This window comes from Blennius ocellaris (genome assembly GCF_963422515.1).
Source record: "Blennius ocellaris genome assembly, chromosome: 1".
In the NCBI taxonomy this organism is placed as follows: Eukaryota; Metazoa; Chordata; class Actinopteri; order Blenniiformes; family Blenniidae; genus Blennius; species Blennius ocellaris.
In genome coordinates this window covers 3,850,402-3,870,978 of record NC_137650.1, presented here as the reverse complement: position 1 = coordinate 3,870,978, position 20,577 = coordinate 3,850,402, and the positions used below count along the sequence as shown (strand labels likewise).

General features: G+C 41.3%; 1 protein-coding gene across 1 annotated transcript; it reads left to right on the top strand.

Annotated features, from left to right (window-relative positions):
- Window positions 1–5,964: 5,964 nt before the first annotated feature.
- On the top strand, window positions 5,965–19,951 carry LOC308147629 (receptor for retinol uptake stra6-like; the record flags this gene model as incomplete). The annotated part of the gene is made up of 17 exons (XM_080519904.1): window positions 5,965–6,065; window positions 6,658–6,724; window positions 9,070–9,155; window positions 9,247–9,386; window positions 10,336–10,502; window positions 11,041–11,148; window positions 12,871–12,938; window positions 14,510–14,589; window positions 15,211–15,272; window positions 15,362–15,524; window positions 15,611–15,686; window positions 16,526–16,659; window positions 17,224–17,341; window positions 17,436–17,537; window positions 18,230–18,393; window positions 18,556–18,693; window positions 19,695–19,951. 17 exons carry the CDS (start codon window positions 5,965–5,967, stop codon window positions 19,949–19,951), a joined length of 2,031 nt encoding a protein of 676 aa, XP_080376030.1.
- Window positions 19,952–20,577: the final 626 nt, after the last annotated feature.

The window sequence follows — 20,577 nt, the reverse complement described above, 5'->3', positions numbered from 1 at the left end:
TACGTCCTCTAGGCTGCAGCTCAGCAACTCTCCTGACTACGTCTTCCAGGCTGCAGCTCAACAACTCTCCTGACTACGTCTTCCAGGCTGCAGCTGAACAACACTCCTGGCTATGTCCTCCAGGGTGCAGCTCAACAAAACTCCTGACTACGTCCTCTAGGCTGCAGCTCAACAACTCTCCTGACTACGTCTTCCAGGCTGCAGCTCAACAAAACTCCTAACTACGTCCTCCAGGCTGCAGCTCAACAACACTTCTGACTACGTCCTCCAGGCTGCAGCTCAACAACACTCCTGACTACTACGTCCTCCAGGCTGCAGCTCAACAACAATCCTGGCTACGTCCTCCAGGCTGCAGCAGACACCACAACACCACCTCCTGTGTTCTCCAGTATTGACCACGCCATTCAGCAGTTGCCACTTCATTCCAGGCAGTGTGCTCCTTAGTCTCCTGCTGGGTCCTTATAGTTTCGTTTGGGCGGTTCGTAGCTGGAGTAGTGTGCCTGTGTTGGTACCTCTGAGTTCAGTTTTTCTAGTTTGAAGTACCTTGGTCAGTTTGTGCCACTGCAAACTGAATTTCAATTATAATATTGAATTTGAAAAGCACGATGTGAAATCCAATTAAATTATTTGGAATGAAATTTTTCAAATTCAATATTATAATCAAAATTCATATTTTAGTGGAACAAATCTCGGCACATATTCCAACAACAGAATATCTGACGTGTATATCACATCCATTGTACCTTTTATCCCATCATCCCTCAACATCATTGGTAGGTCCACTCATGGTCGGCAAGGTCTGAGATCAGAGTCAGGACTCTGATTGACAGACAAGACTTTCCTCTTCTTCCACTTAACTTTGGTGCCTTTCTCAGGATTTATAGAAAAGAAACACCTTAAAGAGAGCGGGGAGGAGAGAAAACCTCAGGTAGGACATCAAATGCCTTGGTCAAGTGAATGTTGGGAGTCAAATATAATTTCAGTAGTAAAAAATATGAACACAATTCCAATGTCTATTTTCTTGTTTTTGTTACATTTCTTGTAGCTTCTGAAGCTTTTATCACAAAAACAGTAACAGAAAGTGACAGACATTGTATTTCCTTTGTGTTTCTGTATGTGAGCTATGCAAGATAGTGTTTCTTATTCTAATATTGATAAAGAAATCTATTTTTACCGTTGGGGGAACTCCAGTGTAGACCATAGTTCCACTGGTTAGTGTACTTTAAAGCAGTAACTGCCGAACATCAGGCAGATGTGAAGGAAGTGACATAATTGTTGACAATCTCTCAGTCAATGCTCAACATAAATGTCTCGGCAGCAAAGCAGGAGGACCCCAAGAACAAACGAAATGAATAAATAAATCAACTTCATGACAAGGCCTTCAATATCAGCCGTAACTAGCAATTCAATAGTAGGTATTTAAAGGATGAGAGTCACACAATCTACTGTTTGGAAAACCTATCAGATGGCTGTTAGCCACTGTCTCAAAGCGGGCGGCAACTACAACATGAGAGCAAACTGGCCAAGAATACAAGTGAAAGCTGGCGGGTTTGGTTCAGTTTACTTGCCACACACAATGAGGCAGGGTGTTGGTGGGACATTCTCCATCTGAACCTCTTCAGCAAGGCTTGTCTTCTCGATGAAGTGGAACAGATGCTCTTCCTTCTCGCCAAAATGAGCCAGTAGACGAAGCACCATCTGTATGACTTCTGCTGATTCTGGGTTTTCCTGAAAAAGGGCGTTTGACATGAACAACTTTCCTTCGCAAATGTCAGAGAGAACATCTTTTTTTTTTCGGAACATCATTAGACTCCACTGACATAAGGCCCTGCCAGAAACTGGACTCCAGCATAACTTTTAAAGTTTTTACCACAGGAACATAATAGGCACACCTCTCGGTCCTGTTCTCATCTTTTCCCAACACCACTTATTTGGGCTCCGCATATTTGAATTTGTTTTTAAAGCACTGGGTTCTTGAGTAAGCAGTTCTCATGGGCCCAGTGTGACAAACTGTAAACAAGTCACATTGTTTGATTGTGTCACAGATTTTTACAATGTCTTCATCTGAAACTGACGTATCTTTCAGAAGCAAGCTAAGTCAATTTAAAGTATAAGTCTGTCCCAACTCGTGTATATTCTGCATTTGCTTTGGATGGTAGACGCTGGAAGAAGATGCAGTCCCTGTAGTTTTATGTAAAACATACATATTGTTAGACCTCGGATATTACACGTATATTTCTCAGATACAGGTCACTGAAGACCTGTCCCCAGCAGTGTCTACAGCAGTACTGGTGGGGTTCTCACTGTGCATGCTCAATTGGTGCACAAATCACATTTTCTGACCAATGTCTGTGCTTTCTGGACATTAGAGGTAAAAGACGATTTTGCAGAAAATACACCTTTGCATCCTCTCACTGGGCAAGATACATGACGTCCTTCTGCTAGGTGCTCCTTTAAGTGAGCATATAACAGTCTAGTTCCCTCACACTGGCGTTCACAAAGCGAGATGGTACATTTTATTGTAGTTCAGTCACGTCCTGGTTAACCGTTGGTGTACTGATGTGGTGGCGATAGAAGTGTGACTTTACAGCTGCATAGCCAGAAAACATCTGCTTGCAGCTTGTATCAACACATTTGAAAAGATGTTGGAGTTCATTGCGATGCAGTCTACAATGCAAAATATATGCTTTAACAGACTGAACGTTGTCTCCACATATGCTACATGAATACATCTTCAATAATCATACCAATCAACACAAGCAGTGTGGTTAAGTGAGCAGAGGCTTCAGCATGTAGACGGATCCCGCTTTACCGCAATGGTTAGCGGGACATGCGTTCAACAATGTGGTAAGAAGCTCCAGCATGTGGACGGGTCCCACTTTTGCAAGATGCTCGGTGGGAAATAATACATATTACGCTAATACACTCTGTCTCCTAAACACCTCAGACCATGAATTATTCACGTTTCTATGCTGTTATGAAGGTAATGTAGCTACTAGGAACATGTAAGGTTGTAGGGACGTTAACATAGCGTTAGCTGTTTGTAATGCATACCTGTTGATAAGGTGAATAAACCATAGACTGTAAAAATATACCCAGTTCAGCCGAAGTCTTAAAGGGATGTGATATCCTTACCGAGATAAGTGCCACATCAGGTTCCCTCCGACTGAGGAGAACTTCTTCCAAACTTAAACCACCGATCACAGACGGAGGTCAGGTGCAACAGGCGTTGCGTGTTACTGTCAAATGCACGAGTTTTCCAGACGCTTTTCATCCACACAGCTAAAATATAGAATGGAAATTAAGTGTTTGAATTCCAAAAGTTCAGATGAGTTGTTTTCAAGATATAGCGTTTATTAATAACAATAATTTTAGGCCGTGTATGGTGATCTGTTAGCGGTTTGTAGTAATATATGTATTTTTAGCCTGACAAAAATATGTTATAGCTGTCATAAATACTGCTGTACATATTCGTTGTTCGGACAAAAGTACAAGAATCTGGCAGGTACAAACTATATTTTGTACACGAAATGAATGCAAGAATCACAAAGTTACTTGTTATAAATATGATGTAATGTTTCCGTTGTCAGCACACCAGGTCGTATATTTCACGGTGAAAAACTGTCATCTTTTCTGAGAAATGACTGCAAAGATCACGGTATTGAATGTGATGAATATTACGGCATTTTTTCCGTGTGCAAGGGAGGGGAAATGTATTTTTTGAAGAGAAAAACATGTAAGAAGTACTGAACTTTCCTGATAAATTAATAGACAGTGAGTTAATGTTATATAAACAGTGTGTAGCCATTTTAGAGTTTACAGATTTCTACTGTCATGGTTTGACAAGTTTTCACTGTAAAATTTACTGCCATTTTTAACAGTGCAGTATCGACTCAATGGTCCAGAGAGATGAACTGAGCTCTAACTCTGGACGTCCTGCATGTCCACCGAAGCCTTCCTGTGTTGAAACAGCACCAGGCGAGTGTTGGGGTCCCGTGCCAGGCGCCTCGGACGCCTGCAAGGTCGCAAAATCCAGGGATCAGATCAACAAGCCCTCTGCGGCCTCTGTCATATGAACGAGCTCACCGGTCCAGATTAAGAAACTTTAAAGCGAAAGGAGGATATTCATGGGATTTCACAGTTTGGGTCCAGAGGCGCTGTCAGTGTTGTGCATGAAGCTGGAGCTCTCAGTGGAAACATCTCTGATGAGGTTCAGGTGAAGATCCTTCCACCAGGAACACACTAGATCATCTCACATGATGTTTTACAGTCAAAGCTTTGAAACACACAAACTTTCCCTCATGTGTCAGCAATCTCATTATTGCCTCTCCGGAGCTTTTTTTTCTTTCTTCTCACACAAAGCCGGGCTTTGTTTATAGGTTTCCATCTTATTATAAGATTAGACTCTTGAGTAACAGGCAGAGGGAGGCCAGCAGGTTGAAGCCACGTTGCAACATTACCTAATCTCTATGAGAATCTACTCAGACATGCATGAACACTCCTGACATTAAATGACATACACTGAGCTGCTTGGTAGCACGGTCGTAGTCGAGGCCATCATGCAGACATGGACAGAAAGATGCATTCAAATGAATGGATCAGAGGGAAGGTTGAGCAATTTAGAGGCAAAGATACAGACACCAGGTTGTGTAGTGGTTCCCCGAAGCATTCAGGAAATTATACGAAAATAAACACTTTTATCTTGTTTTTTACTTCAGGCTATTTTTCATAATGGATAAAAATGTAAAGCAGATCAAATGGCCACAAGAGCTAAAAGATCTAAGGTTAAATTCAAATAAATTAAGATCACAAGAAAAAGTTGTTGAAATTCACCCAAAAGAGCTAAAAAGGTAAGAACGTGTAAAGCATTTCATTTCATTTACTTAATTAATTTGTTTATAATTCATTTGAATGGGACAGTCCATATTACTGAACGGACATCCGGTGGCTGTAAATACACCACATTTACCTCAGAGCTCATTTCCATCTCGTCCCACCAAACACAAACATGCATCGTTACCAGAATACATGTAAAACATAGTGCACACTAACAAATACATTATGACATAACGCACGGGTAAACAGCACATTACCAAACAGACAGTACAGAATTCTCTCCCTGAACTGCTAAAGTTAGCTGCCTCATCACATATTCTAGTACTAGCCATACAACCCTCCCCTCCCCCTCACAGATATTTAAGGGAAAAAAAATAAGAAGTGGAAACGAGTAAAAAAAAACTAGAAATAAAGTTATTAGAGTCAGTGAAGTAGCTGAATCCATTACAATCTATGGAGCTAAAATAGCTAGAAAAATTTAAGATTTAAATAAAATGTTCAACAATTTGAATGAAAATAAATTCAAATTGAAATGTGCAGTTTTTGTATGTATTCCAAAAACGACACTTTATTTCTTAAACTTAAAACAGTTTTGTGACCCCAAACAAATTTTATTTTGTGGAAAAAAGTCTTTCATAAGTCATAAAGGTTGTCAAAAGAGTAATTATTATTAGCAGTTTTAGCATTTTTTTTCCTTTCTTGTTTTTGTATTTGTATTTTTTCGCATTCAATCATTTAATTCTTTTAATAAATGTAACCCCCCCCCCCCCCTTTTTTTGATCATTCTTCACTGTATTAAACTACTTACTTGTGTGTACTTTTCAGCTGGTCTCGTGTTTGAGCTATTCTCTGTTTCAGGCTCTTTTAAAGTCTGAAGTCATTCATGAATTGACTCCCAGGAGCAGTTGTGATGTTGAAGCGAGAGGTTGTGCAGCAGCTTTTCTCCCTCCCCTTGCTGCCGCCACTCCTAATCTGCAGTGCGGAACTCTGGGCGGTCAGTCAGTCCGGCCACACGGTGCAGCACCAGCAGACGGCGGCGCCGGGGTCTTGACCTCACCGGCATCAGGATACTTTCTTCTCTCTTTTTTTTTTTTGTCTTGACTTGTTTCACCTGTTTCAGCCGCCGTCATGAATCACAGCAAGGTTGAGTTTGAGCCCTTTGAGTATTCCTATTATGACTACTCAGACTGGTACTCCAACAACGCAGAGCCAACACAGCCGCCCAAAGAGTGAGTAGAAATACACTGAAAGTTCACCAATAGCTCCGGTGTTTATTATTTGACCGTTGCATGATTTATATCCGACAATCATGTTGGATTCAATGGAGGAAATATTTGATGACTTCATTTCAATCCGTTTTTTGGGGGGAAAAAAACACATTGACAATGTTGTCCAGGTACACGAGTACACATGTGAAAACACAGCATGATGCTGAATCGTTGTGTACATAAACATGCACACATGCTCACAGATACATGCGAAGCTGGTAGAAGTACATGTTTATACAGTACAAGTGCATAGATGTGTGTGATTACACACACACACACACACACACACACACACACACACACACACACACACACACACACACACACACACACACACACACACACACACACACACACATACACAAATACACACATGCACAAAGACATAGATGTCTTTACAGTCAGAGTATAAGAAAACATGCAATACTATAGACATATTTGTAGACATATTATCATATTTAGTTTCTACTGCTGCTGCTGTTCAGTGTAAATCAGTAATGTTAAAAATGTTCTTGCTTTTCTTGGTCTTAATCAACTGTATGTTTTGTCACAGAGTAATTTTACCATGTGACCCCGTAGCAGACGACAACCTCTTCAACATATGCATGCTGGCCATTTCTGTGAGTATCTTCAGAAAGTTTCTTGGCATCTTCAATGTAAATGCATAATTTGTTGATTATGGATGGAGATAAGTGAAACTGCTCATCCTACAGCCAGTAGAAGAGCAGGAAGTCAAGAGGGTGATGGTAGAAGTGACACATAGAAAATGCTTTTCTCTTTTAAAATACACATATATTTGTTGTGTTTTCATGCTCCAGCAGGCGACATCCACCCAGCGTCTTGCTCCAATGCTTCAATGGTTCATGTAGCATTTAGCACGTAGCAATAGTGTACAAAGTACAGGAAGCTTTTTAGAATCCAGAGCAGAAGTTCATCTTTCTCAGGAACTTCCTGTGAAAGCCGATTTAGATTTGGTGATACTTTGCGGCTCAGCAGCTCATAAAGAGACGAGAGGATGTGACTCATAGAACCGGAGAACCGAAGCCTTCGCCATCCTGCACTGTGCCGTTGAGTCTGTTGAGCGGCAGCGACGAGCTTCAGTTACTGGAGAAGGAAAGTGGGGCAGGACGACGTCCCGGCCCACTTAAAGAGGCCTTCGCTTGTCGCTGGACCAATTGAGGACCAACCTCATTAAAATGAGGATTAATCCAGAGTGAATGCAGAGAAAAACAATGACTGATCAACATGACCTACTTCACATTGGGAGTTAAATATAAATGCTGAATCTGGCGACTAAATCCAAGAGGTTGAACCTTCTCATATCACAGTTTCTGTCAACAACAACAACAAACGCTTGTATTTGTTCAATATTAGGTGAACATACAGTGTTATAATATTCTAAATGAATACAAACACTAAAGCAAATCATGTCATTTGTTTTTTTTTTAAAAACAGTACTCTGTCTCTTATGCCAAATTGAAGTTGTGAAGTTGTTTGTTGACTTAGGCCATGTTTACGCAGCAGTGTTTTCAGTGGTAAATGTGTTTTTGCACTTCAGAAAGGTTTTGCGTTGACAAGGCGACACTTTGAAAACAATGTCTATTTACATGAAAACAGCAGAAACACTGAAAACGCTGAATTTAGCATGGCCGGCCATGAGGTGGTGCTGGTGTTAGGTTTTGGTACTGAAAGTACACACACAAGCAGCAGAGAACAAATATAATAGAAATAATTATAATATATATTTACAATATAAATAACAGTACCTAGTTGGATTGTTGTTGCAGTCACTGTCAAAATAAAAGTACCAAGTTAGATTGCTATTACAGTGACTGTCAAAATAAATGTACCAAGTTGGATCGTTATTACGGTGACTGTCAAAATAAAAGTCCCAGGAGAATATGGACTGGAAGCCATGACGCCACGGAGAAAACTTGTTGTAATTTGGCTCTACTGAGCATGTGCAGAACTACTAGTTTTGACTGGTGTTCTTCAAAAAGTGGGATTGCTCCACTGTTGTAATGGAAACAGACACTTTCAGGTTTCATTTAAAAACATTGTATTTTTCATTAACATTCATGTCTTTGAGCATTTAAATTCTGCTCTGTGGCCATAACAGAGAAACATATAAAATAGTCAACGGTTCAAAATGAGAAATTTATCGGAGTTTCTTCAAGATAATCACAGTTAGTCACACATTTCTTTCAGGTTTAAAATATCATTTTGAATTTGCAGAACATGAATGCAGTCTCTTTCAATGTCTATGTTGTGCGTTTTGAGAGCATAATAATTTGTAATTTGCATATTCCTGTGATAAGTTAACAGCTCACCTCTTGTTTTAAGGAGAGAAAACTGAACTATGCACTTTAATAAGACAATGAAAAGCTTGTTACTTTCCCATGCAACCTCATTTTTATATGCTATTCATTTGCTTATGAAAGTGACTCCACAACGTGCTTTTTAGTGTCACTGGTATTGCATGAATTACCTATCAATGCACAATGATGTCTGTCTTTAAACTGGATGAAACTCCTGCATGGAATCTCTTACTTTTAGATTCTTTAATCTGTATTGTTTATTGTTTTTGAGAACAGTTAGTCGTGCAGCACATATCACAACATCTTTGTCTTTTTAAAACCCCTCTATATTCATACATTGTTTTCCCTAAGTAGGTGTTTATTTTTGTCCATGAATCCAGAGAAAACAAACCAAATTTAAAAACAAAAACCTTCCAAATCAATTAAATAAAGTCAATTATGTTAACATACAAATGTGAATAAATAGATTAATAAAAGTAAACAGTGTTAATATTGTGCACTACTTCTGCTATAAGGGACTTCTCCCTGACATTTATCAATACTTATAAGTGTTGAGTAAGTGGTTAGTATAAATAAAGGACTCTTCCAGTGTGGTAATGCTTCATGGTTTGAGAGGGAACAGGAGTCCTAATGGTGTTGTCTTGCAGCTGGTGGTCGTGTTGATCCTGGCAGTTCTCAGCAGGAAAAACAAACTGTGTCAGGGCTTCGCCAGAGGATCGTCAAGCATCTTCAGGTCAGGACAAAACACGCTTATTATTAATATTATTACACTTCAGGTTTGTCTCAAGTGATCTCTAATCGAAGGGTTTGTCTCCTGACTGTAGTCCAGCAAACTTCCTGGACCAGACTCAGAAAAAAGGTCTGGTCATGTGTGTGTTTGGACTGATGTTCAGCAAGCTGGCGGTGCTGGTGGTCGCTGCAGACCCTCTGCCGTTCTCCACACACACACCGCCCCACCTTAAAGGTACACCACTGCATACCACGGCCAGCGGGACGGGCAGTGGGCCGGGCAGTGGGACATGTAGTGGGACGGGCAGTGGGACGGCAGTGGGACGAGCAGTGGGACGGGCAGTGGGACAGGCAGCGGGACGAGCAGTGGGACAGGCAATGGGACGGGCAGTGGGACATGAAGTGGGACGGGCAGTGGGGCGGCAGTGGGACGAGCAGTGGGAAGGGCAGTGGGACAAGCAGTGGGACAGGCAGCGGGACGAGCAGTGGGACGGGCAGCGGGACGAGCAGTGGGACGGGCAGCGGGACGAGCAGTGGGACGGGCAGTGGGACATGTAGTGGGACGGGCAGCGGGACGGGCAGTGGGACGGCAGTGGGACGGCAGTGGGACGAGCAGTGGGACATGCAGTGGGACATGCAGTGGGACGAGCAGTGGGACGGGCAGTGGGACGGGCAATGGGGCGGGCAGTGGGACATGAAGTTGGACGGGCAGTGGGACGGCAGTGGGACGAGCAGTGGGACATGCAGTGGGACGAGCAGTGGGACAGGCAGTGGGACGAGCAGTGGGACGGCAGTGGGACGAGCAGTGGGACATGCAGTGGGACAGGCAGTGGGACATGCAGTGAGACGAGCAGTGGGACAGGCAGTGGAACTCACACAAACACTTTTACACCTTCAATTCAAAGGAAACACTGTGTTTTGTATTTGTATGACCGAAAAGGAGTTCAGAGTTCTTTACTCCTCCCCCTCAAACACTCCTTTATCCCTGTCAAGCACTCAGTGACAAAAGTTCCTTAATAAGGATTTATTTAATTAAGCAGTTAAAGATAACGTTGTTGCATTTTGAAATAATGAAAAAACAACAACCTTGTGAAGAATTGATATTGCTCTTGTTTTAGGAAGTTGCCTCTGTATTTCCCCAGACCTGCACACAGTCAGAGTTCTGTGTGTGTCTTGTTTGGCAGAGTACATGAAGATAATTGGCATTTTCTACTACCCGCTGCTGTATTACCCCCTGCTGGTCTGCAGCACTCTGCAGCACAAAGCAGGCTACGTGTTGGGGACGCTTCTGTCCTTTAGCCACTTCGGAGTCCTGGTGTGGCAGAAGTTTGACTGTCCCAAGACTCCAGAGGTAAAACACCTGCCACAACTTCATCCTGCTTTGTTACAAGAGAATAGCAACTGATTTATCATTGCGGAGCTTAAAATTACTCGGGAAGAAATTCTAATCTTAGATAATCTAATGCATGAGTTGTAAAACTTTTTTCCCCCTGGGTGTTAGTGTGAGTTAAAGGTTTTTACTAAAAGAAAGATAAATTAACTTAACTGAGACCAACAACTTTATTTCTTTTTTGATTGATTTATATGAGATATTTTTAACTTTATTTTTCTGTAAATCTAAAATTGCAAAGTTTTGTTTGTATTATAATAATTCTGACATGACTTTAGATCTCTATTTGCTCTTGATCTGATCTTTAAAGGATCATATTATGCAAACTTCACCTTCCAATGGTTTTCCAACAGTGATAATCGTCCCCATACCTGGAATGATGACTCATTGAATGTTTTCTTTTAATGTCAAGTATTGGTAAATTCCTCTACAAATTTCAATAAAACATTTTATTCTGCAAACACTAAAACAACTTCAATATTTCCTTCAATTTCCACAGATCTATAAATTCTACGCTCTGCTGGCCAGTCTGCCTCAGATGGCCTGCCTCGCCTTCCTCTGTGTCCAGTTTCCTCTGCTGTTTGTCAAAGGACCCAAAACTGAGGAGGTGACAAACTCTACATCTCACCATGTGGCCTTCATACAACCATCAGCCACAACATTATGACCAAACATTGTGCAGCGGCACAATGTCTTGGCATGAAACCAGTTGATTCAGTAGCATTTTATGTGAATCCTGCTGCAGAGTGGAACAGACAGAAATTGAAAAAGTAATTTGGTAAATTGACGCCTCCTCAAATTAGTCACACAATCCCTTGCTGTGATAACAATTGCACTGCATGTTATGGAACTTGTATTTCCTGTAGCTTCATTTGAAGAACTTCAAAACATGAGTGTTGCAGTGATGCTTCAAATACATTAGCAACTCATCTGCAAAGTTTGCTTTCATAAAAGGTCTGACATTGCTGATATTACTTTATTGGTAAAAAGAAATTCTGAATGTGCCGGTACGCTACAGTTCTGGTTTTTGTGCATCCCCAATGCAAAAGTTGTGGATGGTACTGAAAGAACCGTACCAAAGGGTTACGGTTTCCCATCTCCCTGCACCACAGAACCGTTCCCACTTTGAGGAGCCGTCTGCTGATTGGTCAGTGATTTACGTCTCTCTGGACAAGTAGCAGTGTTTAACTATCTCATCGGCTATATAGACCGTCCCGGTGTTGTTTACATACTCACTGCTTATCTTGGTAACTGGGTTGAGTGAAATGTCGGGGCACAGAAAAAAAAAAAGGTTTGGCACTCCAGGGTCTTGTGAAATATAAACTAAAGAAAAGACAAACCTTGGCACTGCCACGTTCCAGCTCGCTATCGACTGTCAGTCATATTTCAAATGTGTGAGCCCCAAACAATGCTAGCATGTAGCATGATGCACCTGAACTCATCACTCTGGGCTGTCAGCTCCTGCAGGTAAAACGTGAAAACTAGTGGAAAGTAGGCTTTTCTTCTGAGCTTTCACACAGCCTGCACACTGCTGCACTCGTCTGTCAATATCAGAAGCATCAAGGGGAGGAAATTCAATGATTTTCTGCTATCAGTTTCAAAAGTTCCTTTGATTGTGCAAAAGAAATGAGAAAATATAGAAATATAAAACCACTTTGACGGAACGTTGTTTTGTTTTCCTGATTGAGTCCCTGGACTGGACTTGAACTCAGAGAGTTTGGAAGCAGGATGTTGGCAGCAGATCCTTTAAGACGTTCTCAGATGAGACCCCCTTCTTCTTATACATCAACTTCGGAGAGAGAATGTTTACTTACCGCCTCTATAGTCCACCAAATACCAGGATGAAGACATATTCAGCTTGTGACTGTACCCGTCGGTGGTCATAATGTTATGGCAGACTGGTATACAGGTAAAAAGGAATTAATAAATCTCATTAGGCTTCAAGCGAGAAACATGAATTTCAACTATGTAAAACAGAACGGTGATTACATTAAGCAGCTTGTGTGGGTTTAACTCAGCGTCCTCCAGAAGATTATGACGAAAGCAGTGATGTTTTTCTTTTCTTTCCTTTTTTTTTTTTTAAAGCATATTAAAACAACACAGGTTGGCTTTCAACAGTAAACACAAGTCTTCTCTCCTTATAGTGAGACGTTTTTCATAAAAACAGCATTTAAAGTCATCTGGTTTTTTTCTTCATTGGAATTTAAAAATTAATTGTTGCAGTTGAGCAATAAAAAAAGTCACTTTCATGCCTTTATTCCAAATGTCACCACAGTACAGCATATCTGTGTCGTTCTAACACCACAACAAGTTTTTTTTAATCTGGCAGGATCTTGACAGCAGCTACTACACCGACTATGTGAAGTTACTCCTGAAGAAAAAGTCGTCGGCTGTCAGGTGAGGAGACGGAATGGAGATTTACACACCTGAGGTTGAGTCACATGACAGATGTGGAGGAATCCAAACAAAGACAGGAGCACTTTGACGTCTCACAGCAGAAAAACTAAAGTTATGTATGACATAAACGTTTCCAGCAGGCTAATCTAATCGTCACTCTTGATATTAATCACAATTGTGGCTGATTGTGAGAAAGGGAATATGTTCCAAACATCACAGGTCAGTTACAAGAACATGCTGATTTTTATAGATTTGTCTCCATTTTACACATTTAATAAACTGTAGTGCGACTTTAAAGTAGCAACACTAGAGGTCATTTTCCTCTGCTATGTTTAAACCATGTTGTTTTGTATATTATAGCTTTTCGCCTCATAAGTTTTAAAAGATGAAATTCTGTCACTTGTGGTATCTAGGTAAGCAACCCCCCCTATATATATGGGTATATATATACATATATATATGTGCAAAGGAATTGATCCTAGGCCAACTCAGGTAAGCAATTGGGAAAAACAGTACATTTGTGTTTTTGGTTTTTATTTTACTTTGATTTTCTATTTAAAATACATAATCAAAACATGCGTTTTTTTGTTCAAATTAAATTTGAAGCATTTTAAAAACATTTTTCCCAATCAAATAGATCTTCAGTGAATCCTCTATAGTATCGGCTTCTATTTAGCCCTTTATAGGCGCAATGAACATGTTTTCTACAAACTAATAATAGAAATTCAAGATGGTGATATCCTACTACATTGATTGGAGAAAGCATTCCTTAACCCCGCCTCAGAGTACTTGAGCCATGTATTTTCCTTGAAATGTTTTTTGAAGAATCTCAGTGACAGTTTATTGGATGTCAGACATACGAATAAAAATCACTTTTCACATAAAAAACACAATCAATAGTAAGAAAGAGGTTAACAATCACAGTTGTACATAAATCACAAGTGATTTAGAAACCTTTCACTGTCGTAAAGCTTTATATGTCTTAGTTTATTGAATAATAAATGCTTATGAGGATGTGGAACTGAATCCAATGAGAGCCGATTGAGGGTAAAACAATAAATCCCCACATGACTTCATTGTTTCATAATTTCATTGTGTAGAATCCACAGAGAAAAGCAGTAAATCTGGGATGTGTTGAGACAGATCCTCTCTTTACCATTTGACAGTTTTTGACGTCAGGTAGATGTCCTTTGCTCAAAATCTCAACTCCAGTGTCTGAATGAAGGAAAGTGGGCTTTTATTAAATGTAGATCAATGCAGAGAAGGAAGCCGAGGCTCAGACTGAGTCCAGGAAACTGACAAGACTGTGGCTCGGTTATGAAGCGGTGAAGCGCTGGTGGCAGGTGTGGAGAACAATTGATCTGCAGGCTTGTAATTAGATAAAGATGTGGCCTGTCATTCAAACCTCTTGTGAGCGAGAGCCTCTGCAGCTGCTCCACATCTGGTTCTACACACAAGATTAAATGGATCAAATCGGGCCAGTCAAGCCCGCGTTCCTCCAGTCTTTATGGTTCCAGGAATTGGAACAGAAGTCATTAGTGATGATGTTTCTCTGTGTTTGTATGTTGAAGCTCTTCAGCGGCAGACAAACCGACACTTTTAGAAAGAATACTGGAGGTGCCCAAAAGTTATGTTTATATACCTGAAAAAGGTGAGTGCCCTCACACACATGAACTTTGTGTCCGTCATACTGTCAATAGATTATCTCAAGATAACAAAGGTCCCATATTATACAGTTTTCCAAGAATTTCACATAGTTGTCAGAGATTCAAAAACACAGTATTCAGAGTGTATTTCTGCAAATCCAGCCTTGGTCCTGAGTTTCAGTCTAAAAGTCCCTCTAGTGGCTCGAGAGAGAACAGGCCATTTCTGTGTCTGTACCTTTAAATGCTAATGAGCTGTGAGTGTCCAGGCCTACTTGTTGTTTGTTTTCCGGTAGTTTTTTCGAGGGGGAAAAATGGCAACTGCTCCTGATTCTAGAGGCCAGAGCTCATCTACCTGAGGGAGGGTCAAAGGGTTCACTACCAGAGGGAGGGCTTATTTCTCCACATGACATCATGAATGGAACCTCTCAGATTAACCTCATGATCTCACAATCACTAAAAAATGGATCAAACAAGTGAAGGAGAGGACAGACTTTCTCCCCTTCTGAGGCTATTGGGACACAGTTTACTGGAACACGGAGCCTTTAAGCTTTCGGTGAAGCAGTGAAAGGAATTTCTACATAAACGAGACTCGGGTTCATAGTGTGATGTTGCACTTTGTGTTTCAGTGTTTCGTTTTCCACTGAAGCTGGCCGTGTCATCGTTTGTCACCGGTGTGGCCATTTATCATGCAAGTTTTCCTCTTCAGATCAGTTTCACAACATTTCATCCAGTTGTTCTGCCTCCCAGATGATGATAGCTCCTGGCTTGTCCCAGCAGACTGCCCTGCTGCTCGTGGTGCTGGTCATTCCCACACTGCACATTGTTCGCGCCGGTATCGATGAAAACATTGCCTTCCTCCTGCTGGGCTTCGGGATCGTCCTGTCTGACGACAGGATGGAGGTCGTCAACATCGTCATTTTCTACACCTGGCTGCTGGAAGGTCTGCGGCTTCTCTTTTTGGACATTCTGCCACAATCCGAATGTGAATCTTTGATGTGAGTCTGCTTGTGCATCATGTTGTGTCAGTGTGCTACCTGTGTGCGACGACCCTGTCCTGTCTGGTCAGCATCGTGATGCTCACCAGGTCCATGGTCCTCCACAGGTATGGACAATAAAACCGCCATGGTTTCATCAGAACCAGACACACACGATTGGAATAAAGTACTATATTTGTGCTGATGTGATTTATGTAGGCTTTATTTATCAGACCAGTTGACACCACACGGCGCGTCAGCTGTGTACAGACACAATTTAAATTAATATTCATATTGCTCCGTCCCATCTGCACTTATTTAGTAAACTAACTGCAAAAGTCACAGTGTTGTTTTTTTGTTTCAAACTTACTTTGGGTGAAAGTACGTTGTACTTTTCTCACGTAGTCTTTAACAACAGTGAGTTCAATTCTTTCAATTCCTTCAACATTATAAACATAAACTTTATACAGTGTATTCTTTAATACAAAATGGGATTTTAATATTAAGTTTGGCACATATTTTATATGACTACTTGATTTTTTTCATATATATTTCTGCATTTCCTTTTGGTTTCACTGTCTGGATATGATGATGTTTAATTTGAATTTGATCTTATTTTTTATATATATAAAAATATATTTTTCATAGTTTATTCGTTGAAAAAATGCTGCTGTGCTTTTGATTTACATCAAGTTTTTAACAGGTTTTTCTATGATATGACTTATTATTTATTTCATTATTACTTGATTTATGTTCAAACTGAATTTAAACAAGTTTAACAGATTATTTTTTTTTTTTACATTATTTTCATATTGATTCATATATTTTATTCATAAGTATTCAATTTAATTATGAGCATCAGATTTCTAAAGTTTTTACCTGCAAGATTTAAGATTATTATCATTCACTTGGCCAATCAATTTGTTGATTTTTTTTAACTTTCATTTATGATTTTAATCCTTTTCAGATCAAACCTGAGAGGACTGTATAAGGGAGACATTTACAACATTTACAACAGCCAGAAAACGATTTGTCCATCTAAACCAGGAGTCGTCTGCTGGATGGGTTTGACAGGATACCAGGCTGCAATCGTCTGCCTCGGTAAAGCTCAGAGACAAAAGGAAAATCAATTACATAATCATGTCCACTTCTAATTTTAAAGCGTCTTAAATGAAAAATACACGTGGTCCAGTTTATCTCATGTTCATGTTCCACCTGACAAGCCTGCTGCGAAGCATTAATATGCAGAACTGGAGATTCATTTCATGGCACCTTTAAGTCAAACGTGTATATTAGACACGTGTAGCGGTATTAAGAAAATGCCAAGTTTCTTCTATTAAAATTAACCCGTGATCAAATGATTCATGTCGACTTCAGCATGTGTCTAGATCACGGGCAATGTGTGATTCAGAGTTGAGTTGTTAGAAGTACGCAGTATTTGGGAACGTTTGTACGATTTAAAGGTAAAAAGCTACAAAATAGTGTAAATGTGTGGTGTTTTCAAAGACTTACATTTTCAGATACCATATTTCAAAACAATACAACATGCTGATTTGTTTGTTTCCATTTGGTTTCTCTGTGCTTACTCTTTAAAGGTTTTGAGCAGGAGATTTGAACAGACTTCACAGTGTCTTCCTATTTCTGATCTGAGGTGTTTCTCTGCAGGAATGGTGATCCAGACAGTCGTGTTTTTCATCTGCTTCTTATTTCTGGTGTTTTTGATCATCATCCCGGTGTTTCATGGTCGTAACATCGTGGTCTTTGAAATAGCAGGGCAGGCATGGTGAGAACTGATTATGGCGATAGCCTACATTTTAATTGTTTATAAAAAAAAAAAACCTACGTTTATCAAAAATGTTGTTTTGTTTGTATGTCAGGCCGGCCTGGGTGACCCTGATTCTGGTTGGTTTGCTTCAGCATGTGACGGCAAAATTTGTCTTCATCAAAAAGGAAGCTGGAATGAGAGACTTGAATCACAGGTCCGTTGGTTTGTTTCAACTCTTTCATTCAAGTGTCATTCATTGTGTTATTATGTGCTGTTGGTATGTTGTTGTCGTCATTGTTGTTATTGTGTTTTATTTCATGGGGTACACAATATGTATACATACAGCTGCTTTCACTACAAATGTAACACTCACATTTTATTATTGATTGATGAGGCTGGTCTCGTGTTTTCCCGAAGACATTTAACAGACATAAACAATTCAAATTTTACAAGGAAACTTATTTGTATTTGTTCAACAACATTTTATGACTGAACGTGAGCCATCAAGCAGAAATAAGTGAGAAATGATACATCATGTATATGCTGATGAACGAGATTAGAAGTTATTAGAGAAGAATTTTGAAAATGTGTTTTGAAAATCAAGAAACAAAAACATGGACTCAGAGGACAATCCCGTCTCAGAAGGAATGCATGACTGAATTTGGATAATTAGTGACTATTGTGGGCATTATATCTCCATTATTGATTATTTAATTTCATTGATAAATCTATTTTTAACTGATTGCATTTAGAAGAGACTTTTCACACATGTGTTTTCCAGTTTTGTTGTGTGTAAATCTGTGGAAACAAAACGAGGCTTACCTTACTGAAGAATTAAATGAAAGTGTGGAACCCCTTTCGTGGGCTCTCCATGGCCTCACTGAAAGTGTGCGTGTTGGTGTGCAGGGAGAGCCTCTTCCTCCTCACCTACCTGCTGTTCCTGGTCAACATGGTGGTGGGTCTGGTGCTGGCCGTGTGGAGGATGCTGATCACCGCTCTGTACAACATCGTCCACCTGGGCCGCATCGACGTCAGTCTGCTGCACCGCACCGCAGAGCTGCATGACCCGGGTGAACATTTCTCACTTGATATGAGAGGATATAAGGTCCTGCAGGCTTGAGGGTGATGAAGTCGTCAGGATGCGACGTATCAGCAGGTGGAATCGTCTCCGATGTGACCAAATGATCTCAGTTTGACTTTGGTTGTGCTCTGTGATGTTTGACTCCGTCCAGCGTACTGCTACTACACCCACTTCTTGAAGGTGGAGGTGAGCCAGACCCACCCGGTGATGAAGGCCTTCTGCAGCCTGCTGCTGGACGTCGTGATCGAGGGCGGCCGGGTGGGACAGAAAATAAGAGACGCAGAGGAAGGTAGGCCACGTGAACGCCTGCTGTGAAACACATCGTGCTCATGACGCAACACACACTTCAACAAACTGGAAGCCATTTGCAGCAGGAATTAACAAACTGCAGTTTTTCCTTGTTGATAATGACACTTGGGTTACTTTCATAGTGCAAATAAGGGGTGTGTGTGTGTGTGTGTGTGTGTGTATGTGTGTGCGTGTGTGTTCAGTGGGAAACGAGTCCAAATGTCTCTTTGACTGTTGAAGGTTGCCGCCCCCTGGTAGAAAGTCAATGCTGTTTTATTTCGAAACAAGATTATTTGAAAAAAAACAACTCAAATTACAGTGAAAAAGTAGTATGAATTCCACATTTCGGAAAAAAAATCAAAAGACTTTCCTTTTGAATCAAAAATGGTAAGTGTTTGCCTTTAAGAATGATCGTTCTTCATTTTTTTCTTTTAAACTAATTTCTGCAGCTTTAGTTTTGAGTCTGACTGCTATTAGATCCTGTTTTGACGCTCAACCGTCACCTGTACCGGTGGAATGGAAGTCAAGGAATGTGGCCAGTACAAGGTACAGGTATTTGTCTTCAAATGCACAAAGGAAAAGGAAAAAGAACGACTCAAGTAAAGTAGAGAAAAAAAGAGAAGAAATAGAGCCAAGTAGAAGAGGTGACAGGTGGCCGCCCGGCTCCTCCGCTCCGTGTGCTTCCTCCCTCAGCCTGCTCCTCCTCCTCCTCCATGCTTTCAGGGCAACCGTGGCTCAGGTGGTAGAGTGGTCGTCTTTCGGAGTGAGAGGTCGGAGGTTCGATCCCAGTCTACACTGGTCTATGAGTCGAAGTGTCCTTGGGCAAGACACTGAACCCTAAATTGCTCCCAGTGGTCGACTAGTGCCTTGCATGGCAGCTCTGTCCCATTGGTGTGTGAATGTGAGCGTGAATGGGTGAGTGACTGATATGTGAAGCGCTTTGGGACTGCACTCAGTGTGGTTAGAAGGCGCTATATAAATCTAGACCATTTACCATTTCAGGAGCTCCGGGGAACCGGCCCACCAAGGAGAGCCGCGGCCGGAGGGTCCGCGCTCGCTGGCAGCTGCTCTTCACGCTGGTGAACAACCCCTCGCTGCTCGGCTCCAGGAAACACTTCCAGACCGTGCAGCCCGCCGAGGGCATCCTGAACGGCACTCCCAGCCGGAGCTCCACGAAAGGCAGCAAGAAGGAGGCTGACGCGGCGGCGGCGCCAGAGCCGCCCGCCGAGGGGCCGGCCAGCCCGGAGAAAGTGGACTGAGACCCCTGATCCATCAAACGAAACCATGTCGCATCTTCATTATACCGAGAAAACTCAAGGTTTTTAGTAACTAACCTCACAATTACTACAATAGTTAGGTTTGGGAAAGATCCTGATGTGGCTCAACATCTGGTTCAATTATCAACGGGGCTCAGTGATTACTCATGCGTGGGAATGTTATTGCTACAATAAAACACAGGTGATGGATGGTTTGTATCGGGGCTTCAGTCCAGAGAGAGTTTGACTTGATGTGAACGTTGGTATTGAGGCAGTGATGTTCAGGTCTTGACTCAAGTGTTAATGGGCTTTCCTGAACACACAGGCCACTGGCACAACGGACAGGAACCAACATTATCGTCCCGCTGAAGGAAAATACTCCACATCCACTTTTTCCTCCTTTTCAAACTATAAAAGACGTTCCTGAATGTTTCTTATCAAACAACGATAAGTGAAGGTTGTGTTTAGGTGAAAGAAACAACAACAAATGAGACTTGTGTTTATGTTTTTATTAAAGTTTGTCAGACACACACACACACACACACACACACACACATACGCACACGCACGCACGCACGCACGCACGCACACACACACACACACACACACGCATACGTGCACACACACAC